The sequence below is a fragment of the Balaenoptera musculus genome, chromosome 11 (assembly GCF_009873245.2).
Source record: "Balaenoptera musculus isolate JJ_BM4_2016_0621 chromosome 11, mBalMus1.pri.v3, whole genome shotgun sequence".
Classification (NCBI taxonomy): Eukaryota; Metazoa; Chordata; class Mammalia; order Artiodactyla; family Balaenopteridae; genus Balaenoptera; species Balaenoptera musculus.
The window spans coordinates 56,431,303-56,452,781 of NC_045795.1; the positions used below are offsets into that span (position 1 = coordinate 56,431,303).

General features: G+C 39.1%; 1 protein-coding gene and 1 pseudogene across 2 annotated transcripts in view; both read left to right on the forward strand.

Annotated features, from left to right (window-relative positions):
- The window catches only part of OXSR1 (oxidative stress responsive kinase 1), a 99,747-nt gene that overhangs the window by 70,672 nt on the left and 7,596 nt on the right, over positions 1–21,479 (forward strand). The window contains exons 8-15 of one of the 2 annotated variants that reach the window (XM_036868788.1): positions 225–358; positions 4,298–4,346; positions 4,967–5,032; positions 7,772–7,819; positions 9,164–9,286; positions 13,352–13,387; positions 18,825–18,959; positions 21,223–21,287. In XM_036868788.1, the coding sequence (XP_036724683.1) occupies positions 225–358; positions 4,298–4,346; positions 4,967–5,032; positions 7,772–7,819; positions 9,164–9,286; positions 13,352–13,387; positions 18,825–18,959; positions 21,223–21,287 (656 nt within the window). The remainder of the gene's footprint in view (positions 1–224; positions 359–4,297; positions 4,347–4,966; positions 5,033–7,771; positions 7,820–9,163; positions 9,287–13,351; positions 13,388–18,824; positions 18,960–21,222; positions 21,288–21,479) is intronic. The other variant, XM_036868790.1, reaches the window with a different exon arrangement.
- On the forward strand, positions 17,304–18,251 carry LOC118903593 (annotated as a pseudogene).

The window sequence follows — 21,479 nt, forward strand, 5'->3', positions numbered from 1 at the left end:
TTGTAGGCACATTGCCTGGGAAGCCAACTATCTATAAGATACTGTTTATATGGAAAACACCTAAATAACTCTAGTTTCCAAACAACTGGTCTAAATGTGAACTTTTAGAAAATGAAATCTGCTCATATGTTTGGAGGTTGTCTATATTGAAAAAACTTGGCCGCAACATTTAATTTACTTTACTGAGTCTTCAGAAGTTTATATTGTATTAAAAATTCTTACAGGTTTTAATGCTGACACTGCAGAATGATCCTCCTTCTTTGGAAACTGGTGTTCAAGATAAAGAAATGCTGAAAAAGTATGGAAAATCATTTAGAAAAATGATTTCATTGTGCCTTCAAAAGGATCCAGAAAAAAGGTAAAATCTGAGATAAAGCTTACTTTTCTCTTCATCTAATATATAAACCATTGGGGAAGGCTAAGAATCACATACATACATGCCATACATACATACATGCACAGGGAATTCAAAGGAACTAAATACAAACATTAGGAAAAAAATGCACAGACCATTATACCAGATTGGAAATGAGTGAATTACTTTCTCCCTTCTTTTTAGTATACAGTGTATCCTAAATAGTTAACCTATTTCCTGGTTAATTTCTTATAATTATAAATTTCTATGTTACTGAAATGCCAAGTTAGTGGGAGGGCTTATTTTCAATTTGCATTTAAGAGTTGTAAGTAAAGCAGTATCTTAATGCTCTTTACAATTTTAATAACAAGAGAAATATACATAGCAAATATTATATTTAATGTCAAACAGTCATACTTACTTCCTTACTGTAAAGATATTTTAGTTAAGTGGATCAAAAAGTCAAAGAGCTTATTGTTAACATTAGAAAGATTGGGTGGCATGTAAGTAAAGAAACATGATCATCTAATGTGTGTATCTTTATGAATTAAACAGAAACATAGAATGTTGAAGATCATTGAATACAATCTTGTATCTTTGAGGTCAACCAAAACTCCTGATTTCTAACCATGGGCCCTGTTCCACTCTATCTTACCTTTCTGTTTCACATGGTATATACATAGTCCACTCAGGTTCTTAGCACTAAGAGGTCTTTAATTTTGATTTTTCTAAAGCTCAACAAAAGTAAAAGATTTGAACTGACATCCTTGATCATGTCTTTAGTATATTTAATGGGCTTCAAAATTTACTGTTGGAAATATTGGAAAGGGTAAAAAAAAACAGGCAGTAAAATTCAAACCTATGTTTTTAGAACTTTTTTTCTCTTTCTGAATAAATTGGTATAAAAAATAGGTAACGCTTTGGCTTCTGCCAAGTTAGTTGACTAAAATAACAGAATTCTCTTGTTACAAACGCCCAGAAATGCTGGCTAAATCTATCAAACTTAAAAAACCAAATACAGAGATGAACTTGGAATAAAGGGATGTCTTCAGATGCCAGAATTAATAAGGAAGCCATAAATCCAAGAACTATCATAAACTAATTCTGTGGCTCCCCTCAGTAGGACACTATTCATTCCAATAACCTACTGGTTTTGATTTTTAACTTCCAAGTGGGGACTGGAAATGAGATACTGGGCCTACCCAATGGGGATTTTGAACTGAGATCTCTGCTTAAAGCTAGGACATTCAGAAGTCTGCATCCTGAGTAAAAGGAGAGAACAAAAAACAAAAAAAAAAATCTGTCCATCATCACAGAGACACAACAGAAATCTTTCCTGAATAATCCAGCCCTCTGACCTGGACATTCTGCAGGTTTACAGTCTGAATTTATACCCATATTATCCAGGAATCCACAGGATTAGAAAGTAAAACAGTTATTACTAAGCCAGTTTTATTTCTGGCAGAAGCAATTGGAAACTGCACTGTTAGAATACTTCCAAAACCCAGGTCCATGAGATTCTTTTTTTTTTAAATTTTATTTATTTTTGGCTGTGTTGGGTCTTTGTTGCTGTGTGCAGGCTTTCTCTAGTTGCGGCGAGCAGGGGCTACTCTTTGTTGCGATACATGGGCTTCTCATTGCGGTGGCTTCTCTTGTTGCGGAGCACAGGCTCTAGACGCACGGGCTTCAGTAGTTGCAGCACGCGGGCTTTGTAGTTGTGGCGCACGGGCTCAGTAGTTTTGTCACACGGGCTTAGTTGCTGCGTGGCATGTGGGATCTTCCCGTACCAGGGATTGAACCTGTGTCCCCTGCATTGGCAGGCAGATTCTGAACCACTGCACCTCCAGGGAAGTCCCCCATGAAATTCTTGCACTAAAGAGATCACAATCCAAAATTACAAAACACACAGTATAACACTACGCTGTGAACTAGAAGCAACATTCGAAGAAATAACAGCTGAGAATTTTCTGAATTGATGAAATACCTTTATTTTCAGGCTAAGGAAATATCACCCCAGATTCCAAGCGGTATCCCTCTTTTCCCACTTGTACACATTGTCGTGAAACTACTGGACACAAAGGCAAAGAGAAGCTCTTAAATGCGACCTGAGAGAACAGATTACCTACTGAGGAGTAGCAGGCAGATTGACAGCCACTTCCCCAAAAACAACAGTCAAGGCCAGAATATACTGGAACAGTGCTGAGAAAAAATAACTGTTAACCCAGAATTCTCCATCTAGTCAAACTATCATTCAACAGTAAGCATGAAATTAAGTTATTTTTCAGACAAAAATTGAGTTTTCCAGTAATGTTTTAATCACTTAAAGAACTCTCTAAAGTGTACTTTAGAAAGAAGGAAGTGAACCCAGAAGAAAGGAACGAATCATAAAAAACAGTGTTGTGCAAACTGTTGAACATATTGAAATTGTGACTGAATGAAAAAATAGGAATTGTAATGTCTACTTTCAGTTTGCATAGCACTTCCACACTGACTCTCTCTTTTAATCTTTATAAGAATCCTCTGAGGCCCTGGTTCTCAAGCTTGAGTGCATATTGGTATCACCTGGGGAGTTCTAAAAACTGCTGATACCCAGGTTTGCCCCCACAGATTCTACTTTAAGTGTTAAGGGGAACAGCCTGGGCATCAGGATTTTTTTTTTTTTTTTAAATAAGATAAGAGTTTATTTCTGTCTTGTGTAACAGTTCACATGTGGTATGATAACTCTGTTTCAGGAGGGCAATACAAAACCTAGGCTGCTTCTCCCTTGTTGCTCTGACATAGCTAGAATATGACCCTCATGTCTTTAGTCCCAAGGGTTTTTTTTTTTAACTCCCAGATATTGTAATGCACAGCAGTGTTTTAGAACCACTGCTTTTAGGCACTTGGCCAGGTAATACTGAACCTTAGAGAAGTGATTTGCTCAGGATTACATGGTAGGTATGTGGCGTTAATCAGGTCCAATTTCTTAAGTGTAGTATTTATTATTTATTCTCAGTCATACTAGTTTGTGAAATGGACAACAATGCCTTTATGCAAATGAAGTAAGACTGTGCACAGTTGAGTTAAAAACTGAGTTTAGGGCTTCCCTGGTGGCTCAGTGGTTAAGAATCTGCCTGCCAATGCAGGGGACACGGGTTCGAGCCCTAGTCCAGGAAGATCCCACATGCCGTGGAGCAACTGAGCCTGTGCGCCACAACTACTGAGCCTGCGCTCCAGAGCCCACGAGCCACAACTACTGAGCCCATGCGCCGCATCTACCGAAGCCCACGCGCTCTAGAGCCCATGCTCCGCAACAAGAGAAGCCACCACGGTGAGAAGCCCACGCACAGCAACGAAGAGTAGCCCCTGCTCGCCACAACTAGAGAAAGCCTGCACACAGCAATGAAGACCCAACACAGCCAAAAATAATAAATAAATAAAAATTAATTAATTTTTAAAAAAACTGAGTTTAGGTTAAATTGGGGGACTATAACGTTACTCTTAGAATCTTCAGTTTTTTAAAAGGAAATTGTGAAATTATTTTTTAAAAATATGTAGTTACCTAAGATGAAGGCTTGCAGGCAACCATGTGGCAAGAAGCACAGGGCTTGATTTGTGAGTTTAAATATATTTTTTTGCCTTGTTAAAGTAGATAAAGCCAACTTCTTGGGAAATAATATTAAATAGCAAATATATTGAAAGCCACTAAGAAATCATGCTTTTAAAATAAACATTTCACTAATGAATTTTTGAAAGAGCCTACAGTAATTATTATCAGAACACTTCTATTTGAGTTTTTAAATTCTGTTCAATGTCTTGTACTGAGTTTATCCTTTTTGGTTTTTAGTAGGTTAAGGACAGTGGAGTACACTGAGTTTTTATCTTGATGCTCAAGAAATCATTTTTGAAAATGAAAACCCACATTCCACTTGAATTTATAAAAACTTTCTTTTCTGGTTTTAGACCAACAGCAGCAGAACTGTTAAGGCACAAATTTTTCCAAAAAGCAAAGGTAGGACATTCTGACTTGATTTCATGTGTTCATATGATCCTCCTCAATTACCTAAATTAGGTTCACTGTTCAGATGTTGCATTAAGATGATTATTTTTGGAAGAATGGTGGTAGATCAAATAATTGCTGAGGGCACTATTTATACAATCTTTGATATATAAGATAAATGTATTTTTCATATAAATTAAGTGTCAGGTAAAACTTACAACAGGAAAAATGAATATTAAACTTTACCATTATAAATAAAATCTGTGGAAAATTCTGTGAAATATACTGAACTCTCATTTCAGGGTTTACTACTCAATTAGTAAACATCTCATTTCCCAAAGATGTGGGATAAGTAGGATGTTACTGTAGTTGGGAAATGTGGGACCATGATCCCAAAGGACATATGTTAAAGCAAACTTTTCATAGATAATGGTTCTTACAGTACACTAAAGTTTTTTCTCAATTTATAAAGTCATGGTAGTAACATACTAAGGAGCTTCAGAAGCTTTTTTCAAACTTCTTTATAAAACAGTTACTATATCACATTTTAATTGTGGTGAATATTTCTGTGTCAGTTATTTTGTTCAATAAAAACTTCTTGTGAGAAGAAAATACTTATTTTTCCTCTCCAGAATAAAGAATTTCTTCAAGAAAAATTATTGCAGAGAGCACCAACCATTTCTGAAAGAGCTAGAAAGGTAAATGGGGATTTAACTCAGTTTTTCTGGGAAATTACTTAGAATAGATTTACTTTTATATTTTGAAAGTATATTTAACTAATACTGTGTTAACAGTATGAGTATTACTCATTTTCTTTCAGTCTTTTCTTTAGCATTCTTTGATATATTCTTTTAGCAATAGTCTACTGTATGCCTTGGTATTACTCCACTATCAACTAGAATGAAAAGGTATGTTACATAATTAATGAATTAATTCTAAATTCTGTTAAATCACTGTTTGCAACTACCAGAGTAAGTTGTAAAGTTGTGAAGTTTCTTCACACCATACAAAAACAATGAAGACACCACTTCGCACCCACTACGATAACTATATCAAAAAAGACAAACAATAACAAGTGTTGCTAAAGATGTAGAGAAATTGGAACCCTTACACATTACTGATGGGAATGGAAAATGGTGTGGCCGCTTTTAAAAAGCAGTCTGGCAGTTTCACAAAAGGCTAAACAAAGTTGCCATATGACCCAGCAATTCCACTCCTAGTCATACCCAAGAGCATTGAAAACATGTACACATAAAAATATGTACGTGGGTCCAATCGCTGGCAGCCGAGGGCTGGCGGAGAGACACGCCCACGGCTGGGAAGTTGGCTGAGAAGAAAAATCCACCATGGGTACTTCTGGGGATTCTCCATATTGATGGAAGAAAGTGTTCAGAGTACCAAGTGAATCCCATTGAAGCCACGTGAGGGAGACAGGAGAGGCTAAATATAGCCACATTAAAAACCATCAGCAATGTTGGAAACAGTTTCAAGCTTAATATCAACATCTATATCCTAAGCTGCTTCGGCTGACTGAATTTCTGTTAAATAACAGTATCCTTTCTCTTGGCTGACTGGAAGAACTACATGTTTTAAGAAGAAAAGAGTTTAAAAAATTAAATAATTCAGTCTTATGTCCTTCCCCCTGACTAAAGTAGAAGCCACTTCCCCATTATTTCATGATTAATATGAAAAAGCACAGGAACAATGAAAGGAAGTTCATCTGTTTCCAGTAGTAACATTCTGGTTTCTGTTGGAATTCCATTGGCAACAGAAGGAAGCGGCATATACCACATGCCTGCCCTATTACAATACAAAAAGCTGTCAACTTCGAACTCTTTTGAAATGTTTGTAAAGTAGAAAAGATGATTGTGGCTTTCCTTCAGTATTATTTGGGTAACCTAGCCTTAAAATAGTGAACAAACATAAGTCCTTTATCCTTAAGGCAGGACCAAACCAAGATATTAGTGGCCTAGGTAAGCTAATAATTTGGCATACCTTCAAATGGATACTTTTCAGATATTCACTCAATAGTTGTTTGGGTGAGGAGTTGGGCATGGCAGGCCTTGAGAGAGAGTGGAAAGGGGGCTGGTGGGGCCTTTCAGTTTGCATACACTATTCAGTATAACAAAGACATGCAACTGATCAGGCTAGATCTCCTTGGAAGGCAGTTTGGTGACCATCTGTAGATTTTCAAATACGCCCTTCCCTACTCCAAGCTGTTTATCGAGGCATTAGTAACTGCAGCATTTATAACTGCACTGGTAGCTCCTTGAAAGGTTATTGCTTTATATTCTTTTCTCTACCTTGTTGCATTCCCAATGATGCTTTCACACTCCTTATAGATCCAGCCTCCCTTCTATATCATGTACTGAGTGTTTGTTATGTGCCAGGCACTGTGCCAAATACTAGAAATATAAAAGTGATTAAGATACTTTCCATGCCCTTAAGGACACACCTTGGGTAGGGGAAAGATTTACAAACAAATAATACAATACCACAGTGATGAAACCTATAGCAGTAAAATGGTTATTACTAGATATTACTGGTAAAATGCTCTGAAATCCTTTCTTAAAATAGAAGGTATTTTGAATTTACCTCTATCTCTGGAAATCTTATCTTGGGTAAGGACTGGAATAAAAAGAGAGTAATGTTAAAAAAAAATGTACATGAATGTTCATAGAAGTATTATTCATAACTAAAAAGTGGAAACAACCTGAATGTCCATCTATTATAAATGGATATATAACATGTCATGCACCTATACAATGGAATATTATTCAGCAATAATAAGGAATGAAGTACTGATACATGCCATAACATGGATGTACCTTTAAAACATTATGCTAATTGAAAGACATATTCTATGATTCCATTTATGTGAAATATCCAGAATAGGCAAATGTATAGAGACAGAAAGTAGATTATTGGTTGCCTAGGACTTGAGCAGATTGTAGGGAAATGGGCAGTGACTGCTAATGGGTATGGGATGTTTTTTGGGGGGTGGATGGAGTGATGAAAATGATCAAAATTTGATTGTGGAGATGGTTTCACAACTCTGAATATACTAAAAATCATTGGATTATAATACCTTAAATGGGTCAATTTTATGGTATATGAATTATATCTCTGTAAAGCTGTTACTTTTAAAAAAGCATTTAGAGAATGGCACTACCACAATGGCTCTTGGAAACTGAAAACATTATAGAAGAAATGAAAAAAATTCTTTACAAAGATTTTAGGGTAAAGTTGAGGAAATTTCCCAGAAAACAGAGCCAAAAGGCCAAGAGATAGATAACAGAAAAGATGAGAACATTAGAAGATTATTTGAGAAGGCTCAACATTTGAGTTAAAAGAGTTCCAGAAAAGGAGAACTGAGAAAAACAGAAGAAAAGAAATTATTGAAAAACTAATTCAAGAAAAATTTTGTGAATTTCCAGATTGAAAGAGCCCAAGTACCCAGCACAGTGGATGAAAATAGACCAACAGTAAGGCACATTTACCATGGTAGCTCATAATACTGGAGATGAAAAGAAGATGTGTAGCCTTCCAGAGAAGGGGGACAGGGCACGGACAGGATCAAGGATCATAATGACCTCAGCAGCATCTCTGGAAGCCATATCACAATGCAGCACTATTTCAACATTATGAAAAAAAATGTTTTCTAACCCAGATTTTTTTTTTTAACCAGGCAAACTGTAAGTGAAGTGTGGGAATAGAATCAAGTTATGTTCAGAAATGCCTGGCTTTAATAAATGTGCCATGTTGATAGTAGAGGAAGTGCTTAAAGTAAGAACAGGGAAGTCATGTGATCTAGGAAGCATGGTCCTCTGGATGACAGTAGAGTGAGATCTAAAGTACCAGACCTGGTGTCAGTCTGGTGGAACAGATCAGGAGGCTCTGGTGAGAGGCTTCCTCAAGAAGATAATACTGATGAATACCTAATATATGTGAATATGGTGAGAGGAGATTTACACAGCAGGGAGAGAATTGGGGGATGAATATGACAAGAAATAAGCAAATATTAACTCCAGGGAAAATTAAAAAGTTATACAGGAAAGAAAAGTAATTGTAATATATAATAAGGTTCAACTGTATAGTTTATATAATCGTGTTATATAAACACTGAATATTGATTTAATCAAAATTACAATGTATCTTGAAAAAAGAGTAGGGGATTGATAATAGGGTTAAATTCTCATTTTGCATAGCAGGAAGTTCAATAGATAGTTCCTAAAACTAGAAAATCAAGGGGTAATAATAAGAACAGGTTACTCAGAGAGATAAATTCCAAAAGAATAAGCTAACATGAATTGAAAGTGGTTGCCTGTGAGGAAGAAGATGAAAGTTAGGGGACTGCTCTTTTTCTTAACAACACTTGCATAGCTGTAGTACTTTTGAAACTATGGAGGTATAATTGTGATTTTAAACATTAAAATTGAAAAAAAAAGAGCAGCATCTTCTTTGTCTTGGGTTTATTTATTTGAGGGCTTAAACTCCCCCCCACCTTTTTTTCAGTGTCTCAAGATACGAAACCATTAATCAGATTTGACCTGTGACTTCACATAAGAAGGATTTGGATGATGTGCAGGCTCAGAGTATGAAGTACAGGGAGAGTCAGTGGTTGTGAGTAAAGACAAATAGTGGAGATTATGAACAGAAAGCAAGTGAAGGATGCAGGATGTGAGTTTATATAGGAAAACTTCTTTATTGGGAAAATTATTATCTGCTTACAGCGTTGAAGTAATAGAAGGAGGGAGAATATGGCTGACTTTTCTATATAGTAAGTGTCGAACACTACCATAGTCCATGTCTCTCTTCCTAATGAGCAGGTTCGGAGAGTACCAGGTTCCAGTGGCCGTCTTCATAAGACAGAAGATGGTGGCTGGGAGTGGAGTGATGATGAATTTGATGAAGAAAGTGAGGAAGGGAAAGCAGCAATTTCACAACTCAGGGTAAGTTTTGTTAAACTATATGCTTTAGCTAGAGTTCTATCTTTTTGTCTGAAGCCTCTGAGATAATACTATATTCTGTGGTTCTGTTCAGTTTAACCAGCTAAAATATAAAAAATACAGACAGAATTTTCTTGAACAACTTATTAACAACAGGAGCCCAAGTTATTCTACATGGAAAAGGGGACTGGCATATCTGTTTTACTGTGATGATATTTCGGGTATATAAAAATGACCTAAATCGAGAAATGAAAACTATGGTGTCTGAGATGAAAACACACTGGATTAGATTAACGGCTGATTAAACACTGCAGAAGAAAAGATTAGTGAATTTGAAAGCCTAACAATTGAAATTTTGTCCCTAAAGCCTGTTAACTTTCTACCTGAAGAGGAACAGTGCACCTCTTCTTCAATTGGTATATCCTGGATCGTGTGTGTGAGTGTGTTAGTTTTTGCTAGAAGTGGACACCAAGACATGAAGTGAGCAAATACTATTTGAAAAATGGTGCTGATAGACTTGCTCAGTGCAGGGTTGCCACAAACCTTCAATTTGTAAAAAATGCAATATCTGCAAAGCATAATAAAGCCTAGTGCAATAAAATGAGGTGGGCCTGTATCTTAAAGAATTTGTTCCAACATTTTCTTGTTTGCATTGTTTACAGTATTAAATCTGCTTGTATACTTATCTTTTCATTTATAAGTCACATTTCTTTTTACTCTGGTTGCTTTTAAGACTTTTTTCTTTATGAATGGTTTTGAGCAATTTGATATCGTATGCCTAGGTGTATCTTTTTTTTTTTCATGTTTCATGTTTAGGGTTTATTGAGCTTCTTGGATCTTTGGGTTTATAATTTTTTAATCAAGTTTGGAAAGTTTTCAGCCATTACATTTTCTTTTTTTTAAATATTTATTTATTTATTTGGCTGCACTGTGTCTTAGTTGTGGCACGTGGGATCTTCATTGCCACATGTGGGATCTAGTTCCCTGACCAGGAATCGAACCTGGGCCCCCTGCATTGGGAGTGTGGAGTCTTAACCACTAGACCACCAGGGAAGTCCCTCAGCTATTACATTTTCGAATGCTTTTTCTGTCCTTCCACCTTGGAGAGTCCAATAACATGTATATTAGGCTGCTTAAAGTCGTCTGACTGCTCACTGATCGTCTTTTCATTTTTAAAAAATTCTTTTTCCCTCAGTTTCATTTTGCATAGTTTCTAGTGCTAGCCTGTTCATTAGTCTTTCTTCTGCAGTGTTAATCTGCTGCTAATCCCATCCAGTCTCCTTTCCATCTCAGACGTAATACGAGAATTTTGATTTGGTGTTTGATTTGGTTGTTAGGTTCTAGAAGTTTGATTTGGTGTTTGTTTTTGCATCTTCAGTGTCTCTACTTAGCTTTTTGAAGATATGAATATATAATAATTATTTTAATGTCCTTCTCTGCTAATTCTAACATCCAAGTCAGTTTTGGGGCAGTTTTCTCTTCACTGTGGCTTGAAAAGTGTTTTTGGGAGTTGAGTAGATAGAGGTAAGAGATCAAGGCAGATAAAATTTGATAAGGTAGAGTACCAAGGAGGAGAGAACTACCCAGAGAAAGAAGCTTAGAACTTCCCTTTTGAGTATTCAGCAGCATACTTATCAATGACTATATGTGAGAAAACTACCCATGTGGAGAAAGTGCCCAGCACTCACACAGCCAGGAATAGCAGTTAGACTGGAGAAACTTATAATTCACAGGGCATTTGGTAGAGTGCTCAGTAATGGGGTATAATATGTTGCCCTAGACTGAACACTGCTCCAGACCCAACTAACAACTCATCAAAGCAGGATCCAAAAGGATTAAACTATTTCCAAGTAACTTTACTGTATTCCAAAACAAAGCTCAAGAAGATTTATAGAAATTATCAGCATGCAACAAGGTAAAATTCACAGTTTCTGGCATCTAATCGAAGATTACAAGAGTAAGCATACCTTATGCCCAGATCGTGGTTTCTAATGTCATTCCCTACTAAAGAACAAAGGCTCACTGGAGAAATGGCTGATTCCAGGGCTTACACAGGGAAAATGCAAGATAAATCTGGAATATCTTCTTTTGACAGAAAGATTTTTTATTTTAAAAAAGTCATAATAATATGAGCCAGGTTGAAGGAGCTCCCACTGGCCAAATTAGGGAGAATTTAACCATCAAAATCATTAAGTGTAGTAATAAATTATAAATCATTTAAAAAATAGGAATCTATAGGCCCATACGAATAATAAATAGATATATAAATACATGGGGGGGGATGGTTTTTCATTACGGTAAACTGCCAGTGCTGACTGGTAAATGTAGGAGTGGATGGGGAAGTTCATCATTTTACAGCCATCATAAAACAATCATAAATGTTAGATCAGACAAGGATCATCAATAGGTGCTAAATATATGGGAAAATTTTGATGAACAGGATATTTACATGGTCTTAAAGTTTCTCTCCATAGATGGCCTATTAGTTGTAAGAAAAAAATACTGCATACCTGAGAAATTAGAAAATGCCTTGACTCGATGATTAAAATTAACATCACTAATGAGGGGCAGAGGAACATGTGATTCCCTAAGATATGATACTATAAGAAGGATACATCACTCTGTAGAATTCATTTAAGTCTGAATCATGAGGAAACATCAGACAAACCACAAATTAGGAGCATTCTATTCAAATAGAGTGTGTAGTAGGCAGGGGGGAATGATTATGTGTAGGAGGTCATTGGAAAAGTTGGATTATGGAGAGTAAATTAAAGTATTATTTTTAAATTTACTGAAGTTGATTGCTTTAGTAGTGTGACGTTAGGTAAGAGAATATCCCTATTCTTAAGTACACAGTGGGGACTTTCCTGGTGGTCCAGTGGTTAAGACTCTGCACTCCCAATGCAGGGGGCCCAGGTTCAATCCTGGTCAGGGAACTAGATCCCGCATGCCACAACTAAAGATCCTGCGTGCCTCAACTAAAAGATCCCGCACACTGCAACAAAGATCCTGCACGCGGCAATGAAGATCCCGAGTGCCGCAACTAAGACCCGGCGCAGCCAAATAAATAAATATTAAAAAAAAAAAGAAGAAGAAGAAATACACAGTGACTATTCAGTTGTAAAGAACTATGATTATATGCAACTTATTCTCAAATGGTACAGGATTGATTAAATATATATATTTAAAAAGAGAGAAAGTGAACACTAAATAATAAAGCACATGAGGAAAAAGGTTAGTAATGGATGAATCTGGGTAAAGGTTATAGCAGTGTTCTTTATATTATTCTAACAACTTTCTGTAAGTTTGAAATTATTTCCAAACAAAGTTTTTTTTAAGGTTTTGTGTTGGCTGTATACTTGCTGTAACCCATTAGCTATTGCCTGTACCTTGATTCTCCTTAATAAAATGGTAATGAAAATTTTAAAAACCTAAACTGACCTTATAAGAAGTCTAAATTCACACTTGGTAGAATTTACCATAAATTGACGTTTGTTTAGAGATATGTTGTTGTTTTATGTATTCTCCAGTGCCTGTATCCAGAATTACTACTAACTTACGATTTACTGAATCAATTTAGCTTTAGATTTTCATGTGGTATATTGTAATTAGTATTTCAATTTTGGCTCAAGAGTTTTCTTCATTTCTATAATCAGAATTACTCTGCTTTAAGAATGTGTTGGATAATTAGCTTGAATGTTTACATTTGGTTTGAGATATTATGCACATAATATGTTCATGATTAGTAGAAAGAATTGAACTTTGAAGAATGTGACCTCCCTACTAACTGATAACTCAGTCCCATTATGTTTGCTTATAAATCTCAAGTTCTAGACTTAAAATACCATAAATATATTGATGCGTTACAGGCTACCTGGACAAAGAATACAGTAGTATCATGACAGTTTTCTTTTTCCAGAAAACTCTCACTAGAGTTACCGATGAGTTAATTATGGATCAGAATGAAATGGAGTTGACTTGCATTTCAACATTCCGTGCAGTTTGGAACTGACTACAAGTAACCTGAGTTTTCAGTTAACAAGCCTCCTTTTTTTGTATTTCTTTTAGTCTCCCAGAGTGAAAGACTCATTAACAAATTCTGAGGTAAGTAGTTGTGATTATTGAATCATTAAAGTATACGTGCTTTTGTTTTGTTTTGGTTTTAATGTTAAGCACACTTTTTGGTATGTGCCTAAATGGGAATGGGAACTTATACCAGTCGAATTTTATTAGAGCTGTCGATTCTGAGTTTGAATGGATCTTTGCAGTAAATGGTGCCATTGCACTCATTTTAAAAGTGGGCCGGGGCTTCCCTGGTGGCGCAGTGGTTGAGAATCTGCCTGCCAATGCAGGGCACACAGGTTCGAGCCCTGGTCTGGGAAGATCCCACATGCCACGGAGCAACTGGGCCCGTGAGCCACAATTACTGAGCCTGCGCGTCTGGAGCCTGTGCTCCGCAACAAGAGAGGCCGCGATAGTGAGAGGCCCGCGCACCGCGATGAAGAGTGGCCCCCGCTTGCCGCAACTAGAGAAAGCCCTCGCACAGAAACGAAGACCCAACACAGCCATAAAAATAAATTAAAAATAAATAAATTTAAAAGTGGGCCTAAGAACCCAGAATGTTCTTTTTTGCTTGCTTGACTTTATGAACTGCTATTTTTATCTTGGGCTGCTTAAAGTGGAAATTAGTCTTTTTGCATTAGTCTGTCCAGGAATTTGTCATATGCTGCCTTTGCTTTTTGGACTTTTTTCCTCAGCCTCTTGTCAAATAGATTCTGATGTCTATAGTTACTGCCTCAGTGTGATAGGGAATCCTACTAAACAGACTCCTGTTAGGCTGGCCTGCCTTATGCTCCTTACCTAAAGAAAATAATCATCTCATGAGTATTCAATATTTGGTTTAATGGCACACATGTCTTGCTCTTAATCCAATTTGTTCTTGCCACATGCTTAAAAGTAACTATTTTTTCCACTTCATTTGTATATATAGTATACAATTATGTACAGGATTATGTTTAAGACTGAAAATACCGTACCTCAGCTTATTACAAGCTAGTATCTGACAACTTGAATTAGAACTGCTATTCACTAAGATTTCTGGCTCTTCTTCTTGGTATGCGGTAGAATTGCATTTTTCTGCCCCTTGAAGTTACTCATGGCCGTGGCAATTACTTTTGGCCAATAAAATGTGAGCACAAGGAAGAGCCACATTGTGATTCCCTGGGTTCCCTTGCTCTTGCCATCATGACCTGCATCCCTGCTGCAAATTTAGGTACCAAATTTATCCTCTGCTGGCCACAGATGGACTTGAAGTGTGTGCAAGAAATAACTTTATCACCTCACACCTGTCAGAATGGCTATTATCAAAAAGACAACAAGTGTTGGTGAGGATATAGAGGAAAGAGAAGCCTCGTGCACTGTTGGTGGGAATGTAAATTGGTGCAGCCACTATGGAAAACAGTTTCTCAAAAAATTAAAAATACAATTATATATCCCGCAATTCGACTTCTGGGTATTTTCCCAAAAACACTAATTCAGAAAGATATATGCACCCCTGTGTTCATTGCAGCATTATTTACAGTAGCTAAGATATGGAAGCAACCTAAGTATCCATCAATAGATGAATGGATAAAGAATATATGATATATGTATATATACACAATGAAATATTACTCAGTCAGGGACTTCCCTGATGGTCCAGTGGCCAGGTCTCTGCACTCCCAATGCAGGGGGCCCAGGTTCGATCCCTGGTTGGGGAACTAAGATCCCACATACCGCAACCAAGAGTTCACATGCCACAACTGAGGATCACACATGCCACAACTAAGACCCAGGGCAGCCAAATAAATAAATAAATTTTTTTTTTTAAAAAAGAAAGAAGTATTAGTCAAAGAAGGAATGAAATCTTGCCATTTGCAACAACATGGATGGACCTTGAGGGTATTATGCTAAGTGAAATAAGTCAGAGAAAGACAAATACCATATGATGTCACTTATATGTGGAATCTGAAAAACAACAAATGAACAAACATAAAACAGAAACAGTCTCATAGATACAGAGAACAAACTGGTGGTTGCCAAAGGGGAGGGGCGTGAGGGGAATTGTGAAATAGGTGGGGGAGATTAAGAGGTACAAACTTCCAGTTATAAATAAGTCATGGGGATGTAATGTACAGCATAGGGAATACAGTCAATAATATTGTAATAACCTTGTAGGTGACAGATGGTAACTAGATTTATTGTAGTGATCATTTTTTAATATATAAAAATACCAATTGCTATGTTGTACACCTGAAGCTAATATAATATTGTAAGTCAATGAATTATACTTCGTTTTTTAAAAAAGGAAAAAAATTCTAAAACAAGCAAAATTTTTTCAAAAAAGTAATAACTTTTGTTCTTGTAATTTACTGAGAATTTAAGATTATTTGTTACACTCTAACTTAACCTATCTTGACTAATTCCTAGTTTCTCAAAAATTGAATGGAAGGGTATTTTACATATTACCCAGAGTTATTCTTTTTAGTCTCCTCCTTGTTCCTTTGCCTCAATAGCCTCTCCACATGAACTTGTACATGCTCATAGTCATAGTCTCATGCTTATAACTTTGTTGTTGTTTTTTAAATTATGATAAAATACACATAACATAAAATTAACCATCTTAACCATTTTTAGTGTGCAGTTCACTGACATTAAGTACATTCACACTGTTGTGCATCCATCTCCAGAGTTCTTTTCATCTTGCAAAACCAGCTCTGTACCCATTAAACAATAACTCCCTATTCTCTCCTACCCCCAGCTCCTAGCAACATCCATTCTATTTTCTGTCTCTGAATTTGACTACTCTAGGTACCTCATAAAAGTGGAATCATACAATATTTGTCCTTTTCTGACTTGTGTATTTCACTTACATAATGCCCTCAAGGTTCATCTGTGTAACATGTATCAGAATTTCCTCTTTCCTTCCCTTTTAAGGCTGGATAATATTCCATATTTGTGTGTGTGTGTGAACCACATTTGTTTAACCATTTATCTGTCAATGGACATTTGGGTTTCTTCTACTTTTTGGCTATTGTGAATAATGCTGCTATGAACATGGCCACACAAATAACTGTTTGAGTCCCTGCTTTCAATTCTTTTGGGTCTATACCCAGAAGGGAATTGTTGGATTATATAGTAATTCTATTTTTAATTTTTTGAGGAACTATCATACTGTTTTCCATAACAGCTGTACTATTTTACATTCCCACCTGCAATGCACAAGGTTCCCATCTCTTCACATCCTCTCATTACTTTGTTTTGTATAACCTTTCTGTCTTGATTATAGGTATACATATATGTGCATGCAATTTGGAAGCTAACTGTCTTTTTGAAATAGTGCTAATAGTTTTAAGCATTTTCAAAACTAATCTTAAAGTTCTGTTTTTCTATCAAAAACTGGAACCAGTGACTAACTTTTGGTTTCCTTTATGTGAAGCTAAGTAAACACAAAATTTTTCTTCCTTGTCTCCTTGCTTTGCTTATATGATAACAGCTATTAGACCTCTCATTGCCCTTCTAATTTTTTTCCTCTTTTAGCTCTAAATTTTGGCCATTACATTGATATTGTTTTCCCCATTACCTTATAATTTTGAGTATGTTTAACTTGATTTTGTACTCAACATCAGTCTTTTTTCCCCATTACATAACTAAAATTTGTAAAATTTTCAAACATGCAAAATAATGTTTAATGTCTATGTTATATGTTAATGTTTAATGTCTATGTTATAAAGCTACACATCCATTTTGAAAAGCATTGCAGATATGTTAAGGAACCATTGGTTGATTTTCTTTCTTTATAAGTAATGGAAGGTCCCCAACATAGAAAAATGTCATTTCTATAATTTCATACTATATACTAAATCTGCATTTTGTAGGTGCTATTTTGCTGGTCAAAGGGGATAGAACAGATGTATTTAAAAATAAATAGGACACAAAGAACTACTATTCTGAAGAAGGAAAAAAAAGTGGACTACTGATATTTGTTACAACATGACTGACTCAAAAACTAAGTTAAAGAAGCCAGACACAAAAAGAGTGCATATTGTAAAATTTGGTTTACATGATATGTCCACAAAAGGCAAATTGATAGAGGCAGAAAGTAGATCAGTGGTTGCCTAGGGCTGGGTGAGGGAGCAGGAGTTAACTGTGAATGGGCACGGGAAAAGTTGATGGAAGTGTTCTAAAACCAGATTGTAGGGATGTTTACAGAAGTATAAATTCTCTAAAAATCACTTGAGTTGTAGGCCGCCGCCGCCCTCGCCACGGAGCCATGCGGAGACGAGCTCACGAGCTAACCTGAGCCAGTGGCCGAGCCAGGCGGCGGGCGTCCCAGAGGTGGCGGCGCAGGGAGGGGCCCGACGCGCGCACTTGGCCCTGGCGGCCGCCATGGCGGACAGCGGCCCCGCAGGGGGTGCGGCGTTGGCGGCTCGGGACCCTGGACCGGGGAGTGGTGGCCCAGGGCCCCGCGTCTACTTTCAGAAGCCCCCTGGGGCTGCAGGCGAGGGCCCAGGCGGCGCGGACGATGAGGGCCCAGTGAGGCGCCAAGGGAAGGTCACGGTCAAGTAGGACCGCGAGGAGCTACGGAGGCGCCTCAACCTGGAGGAGTGAATCCTGGAGCAGCTCACTCACCTCCACGACTGCCAGGAAGAAGAGATCCCAGAACTGGAGATTGACGTGGATGAACTCCTGGACATTGAGAGTGCTGATACCCGAGCTGCCAGGGTCACGGAGCTGCTGGTTGACTGTCACAAACCCACTGAGGCCTCCGTCTCTGGCCTGCTGGACAAGATCCGAGGCACGCAGAAGCTGAGCACAGCCCAGAAGAAGTAAGGGTCCTCGACCCAGGTGAACGGTGGCTCCCACAGGACAAACGCTGCCCCCCCACAAGCTGGTAACAACAATACCAGTGAATTTCATGGGACGTAAATTACACCTCAAAATTTATTAAAAACAGAAAAGCGGGACTTCCCTGGTGGTGCAGTGGTTAAGAATCCGCCTGCCAATGCAGGGGACGCGGATTCGAGCCCTGGTCGGGGAAGATCCCACGTGCCGCGGAGCAGCTAAGCCCGTGCGCCACAACTACTGAGCCTGTGCTCTAGAGCTGGCGAGCCACAACTACTGAGCCCACATGCCGCAACTGCTGAAGCCCGTGCGCCTAAAGCCCTGTGCTCTGCAACAAGAGAAGCCACCACAATGAGAAGCCCGCGCACCGCAACAAAGAGTAGCCCCCCGCTCACCGCAACCAGAGAAAGCCCGTGTGCAGCAACAAAGACCCAACGCAGCCAAAACTAAATAAATAGATGAATTAATTAATTAATTTAAAAAGCATAGAAATATTTGACTTCCATTTGAAATAGGTGTCTTGGGGATGTAGAGATGGGCTGGTTCACTACACAAGGACTACTTTAAAAAGTCTCTCTGCGGCACTGCTTGCCTGTCAGCAGGCCCGCCTCCCTTTCCTCTCAGCTTAAGCAGCATTGTGTGTGTGTTTTTGTTACAGCTGTTTTCAACAACTGATCCTGTGGGTACTTTACTCCAAGTTCCAGAACAGATTTCTGCTCATCTACCTCAGCCAGCTGGGCAGATGACTGCACAGCCAACTCAAGTCTCCCTGCCGCCCCCCGCGGAGCCTCAGGTACAGCAGGGATGTGCTTTCTTTCGTGGTCAGCCTTCCGGGTGGAGGAAGAGGGCGGAGGCTAACGTGGACCGCCGCCTGGTGCCATGAGGGTGATGTCCTGGTAGATTTTGAAACAAGTTAGAAATCTGTTTTCACGGTTTTAAATGTATGCAGATAAGAGAGTTTAACAAAGATCACACAGGTTTCATTAAGCAACGAAATAAGTTTATGATGGAAATATTTCAAACAGCAAAAGTTGTGGGGGGGGGCGGTAATTTCTTGTCAGCTTTTTTTTCCCTCACGCGAAGGCGAGGGGTTCTGCCCACTGAGGCGGCTCAATGCCCCCGCGGCTCCTGCACTCAGGAGGGACGGCGCTGGGGGGTCTGGTGCCCCACGGCTCCCGCTCCCTCTCCCTCGCCCTCGCCCTCGCCCTCTCGGATTGCTGGGGAAGGCTGTCTCACCCAGGGTGCATCGTCCCCCATCCCCCGTCCCCGCTTGGGCGGCAGCAGGGTGTGGGACGGGTAAGCGTAGGAACGTTGGAGGTCCGGCAAAGCCTGTGCTGCCTCAGCTTGTCTGAAAAGTGTGACAACCCCCTTCTCACGGCCCGGCCCACCACGATCGCACCCACGCCTGCCTGCATCCCCGGCGAAGGGGGATCACATGGCGCTAGCCCGACCAAGTCAGTCCCCTCGGCACTCGGGGAGGACACCGGGACCAGGCCACACCTGGCCCCACCGGAGGGACAAGCGGGCCTCCCTTACCGTCTCGACCCCCCAAGAGAGCTGCTCACGGGAGACGGCACCTCTGGGCCTCGGGCACCTGAGAGACTAGCTGGAGCGCTCTGGAGGTGCCACAGAGGGCCAGGCAAGACATGCTCACGTGCCCGATGCAGGGAGGACCTCTCCTGAGAGTGCTGCGTGGACAGAACGAGAAGAGCGGCCGTGTCTTGTCAGCTTTTTATTCGATCCTTATTATGTTTAACTTCAGAATGCCGCTGGCACTAGGAGCATTTTTAGCTCTTCCGTCATCTTTGTTAATACTGTCTCCCAGCCAGGGTTTTCCTGCATTGCTGTAAGATACCTGTCAATTTTGTGAAGGTTGATTTTATTAAAATGTGGTCATGTAATCTGTGAATCCACACAATCAGGCACACACAAACTTCATTAAATCAGAGTGCACTGAAAGCCATGGAGGGAATGAAGGCCCCCCCTGAGAGCTGCCCCCACCCCTGCTGTGTAGCCCCTACTCTTCCCTTGGGAAACTGCGGTACTGTCTGAACACATGACCCTATGCTGCATGGTGAGAGTAAGGGTTTCAGAGTCTATTCATTTATGAAATAGTAGAGGTGTTTTTATTTTATTTTATTTTTTCCTAAAATTCAGGTGGGAAGAAACAAAAATAGAAGTTCAGATGTTTTCATCTGCATCCCAGTGGTGCTCTGCCTTTGGAGATCACTGCTCTGAGCTCTTCCAGTTAGTCACATTCTAACTTCATTTAACCTTTTCTTTGCGCAAGTTTTCCATTTCTGCCCATCATATGGGAAAAGATACAGTTGTCTTGTGAAAACTGATGGAAAGATTGGATTTGTTTTATAAACGGCTTAAATAGAATGTATATTCTCTGTACAGCAAGGGACAGCTGTATGGTTTTCAGAGAGGATCAGTTTAGTCATTAGAAGATGTGGAGGGACTTCCCTGGTGGCACAGTGGTTAAGACTCCGTGCTCCCAATGCAGGGGGCCCAGGTTCAATCCCTGGTTAGGGAACTAGGTCCCACATGCATGCCGCAGCTAAGAGTTCGCATGCCACAACTAAGGAGCCAGCACAACCAAATAAATAAAATAAAATATTTTTTTAAATAAAAGTAAATAAAAGATCTGGAACCTCCAGGGAGGGTGGTTTCGTGAGGGGTAGCCAGTTTAGACCTTACTGGCAGATGTGTTGCCACTGGCAGATTTTTTAAAGGGAAAAACCCAGCTTCATGTTCTTCACGCTTATATAGGGGAAGAGAGGTTTGAAAAATACAAAATTGAAATGTGGCTGTGTATGGAATTTCGTGTGGGTTTGAGAATTATCTTTCTCATTATGTTTGACATTCAGCTCTTGTTGCTGCCTTGTGGTACATGTCCTCCCACAGCAGGGAGTGTCCTAGGGACTAGGATGGCCACACCTGGAGATGAAGAAAATTGATGCCAAGTGGATGATTCTTCTGCAGATGGGCATTAGTGACCTCCACGCTTAATAGTCCAGGCAATGACTTTATACCTTTCAATGCTTTTTTAGGCTCTGCCTTCAGGAGCAGGTTCACAAGAAACCAAGATCCCAATCAGTCTAGTACTAAGATTACGGTAAGTAGACATTTTGTTGTTGTTGTTTTCTGAATACTCTGAATATGCTGATTTCTATTTGAAAGTTACTCCTCCTTCTAGTACTTCATGCCTGAAAGTAACTGGATAGGATTGTGTGTGTTTGCTTGTGGGTGTATTGTTTCCCTCAGAAATAATAGCAGTAGTGTGAGGATCTGAATTACCGTTGACTCA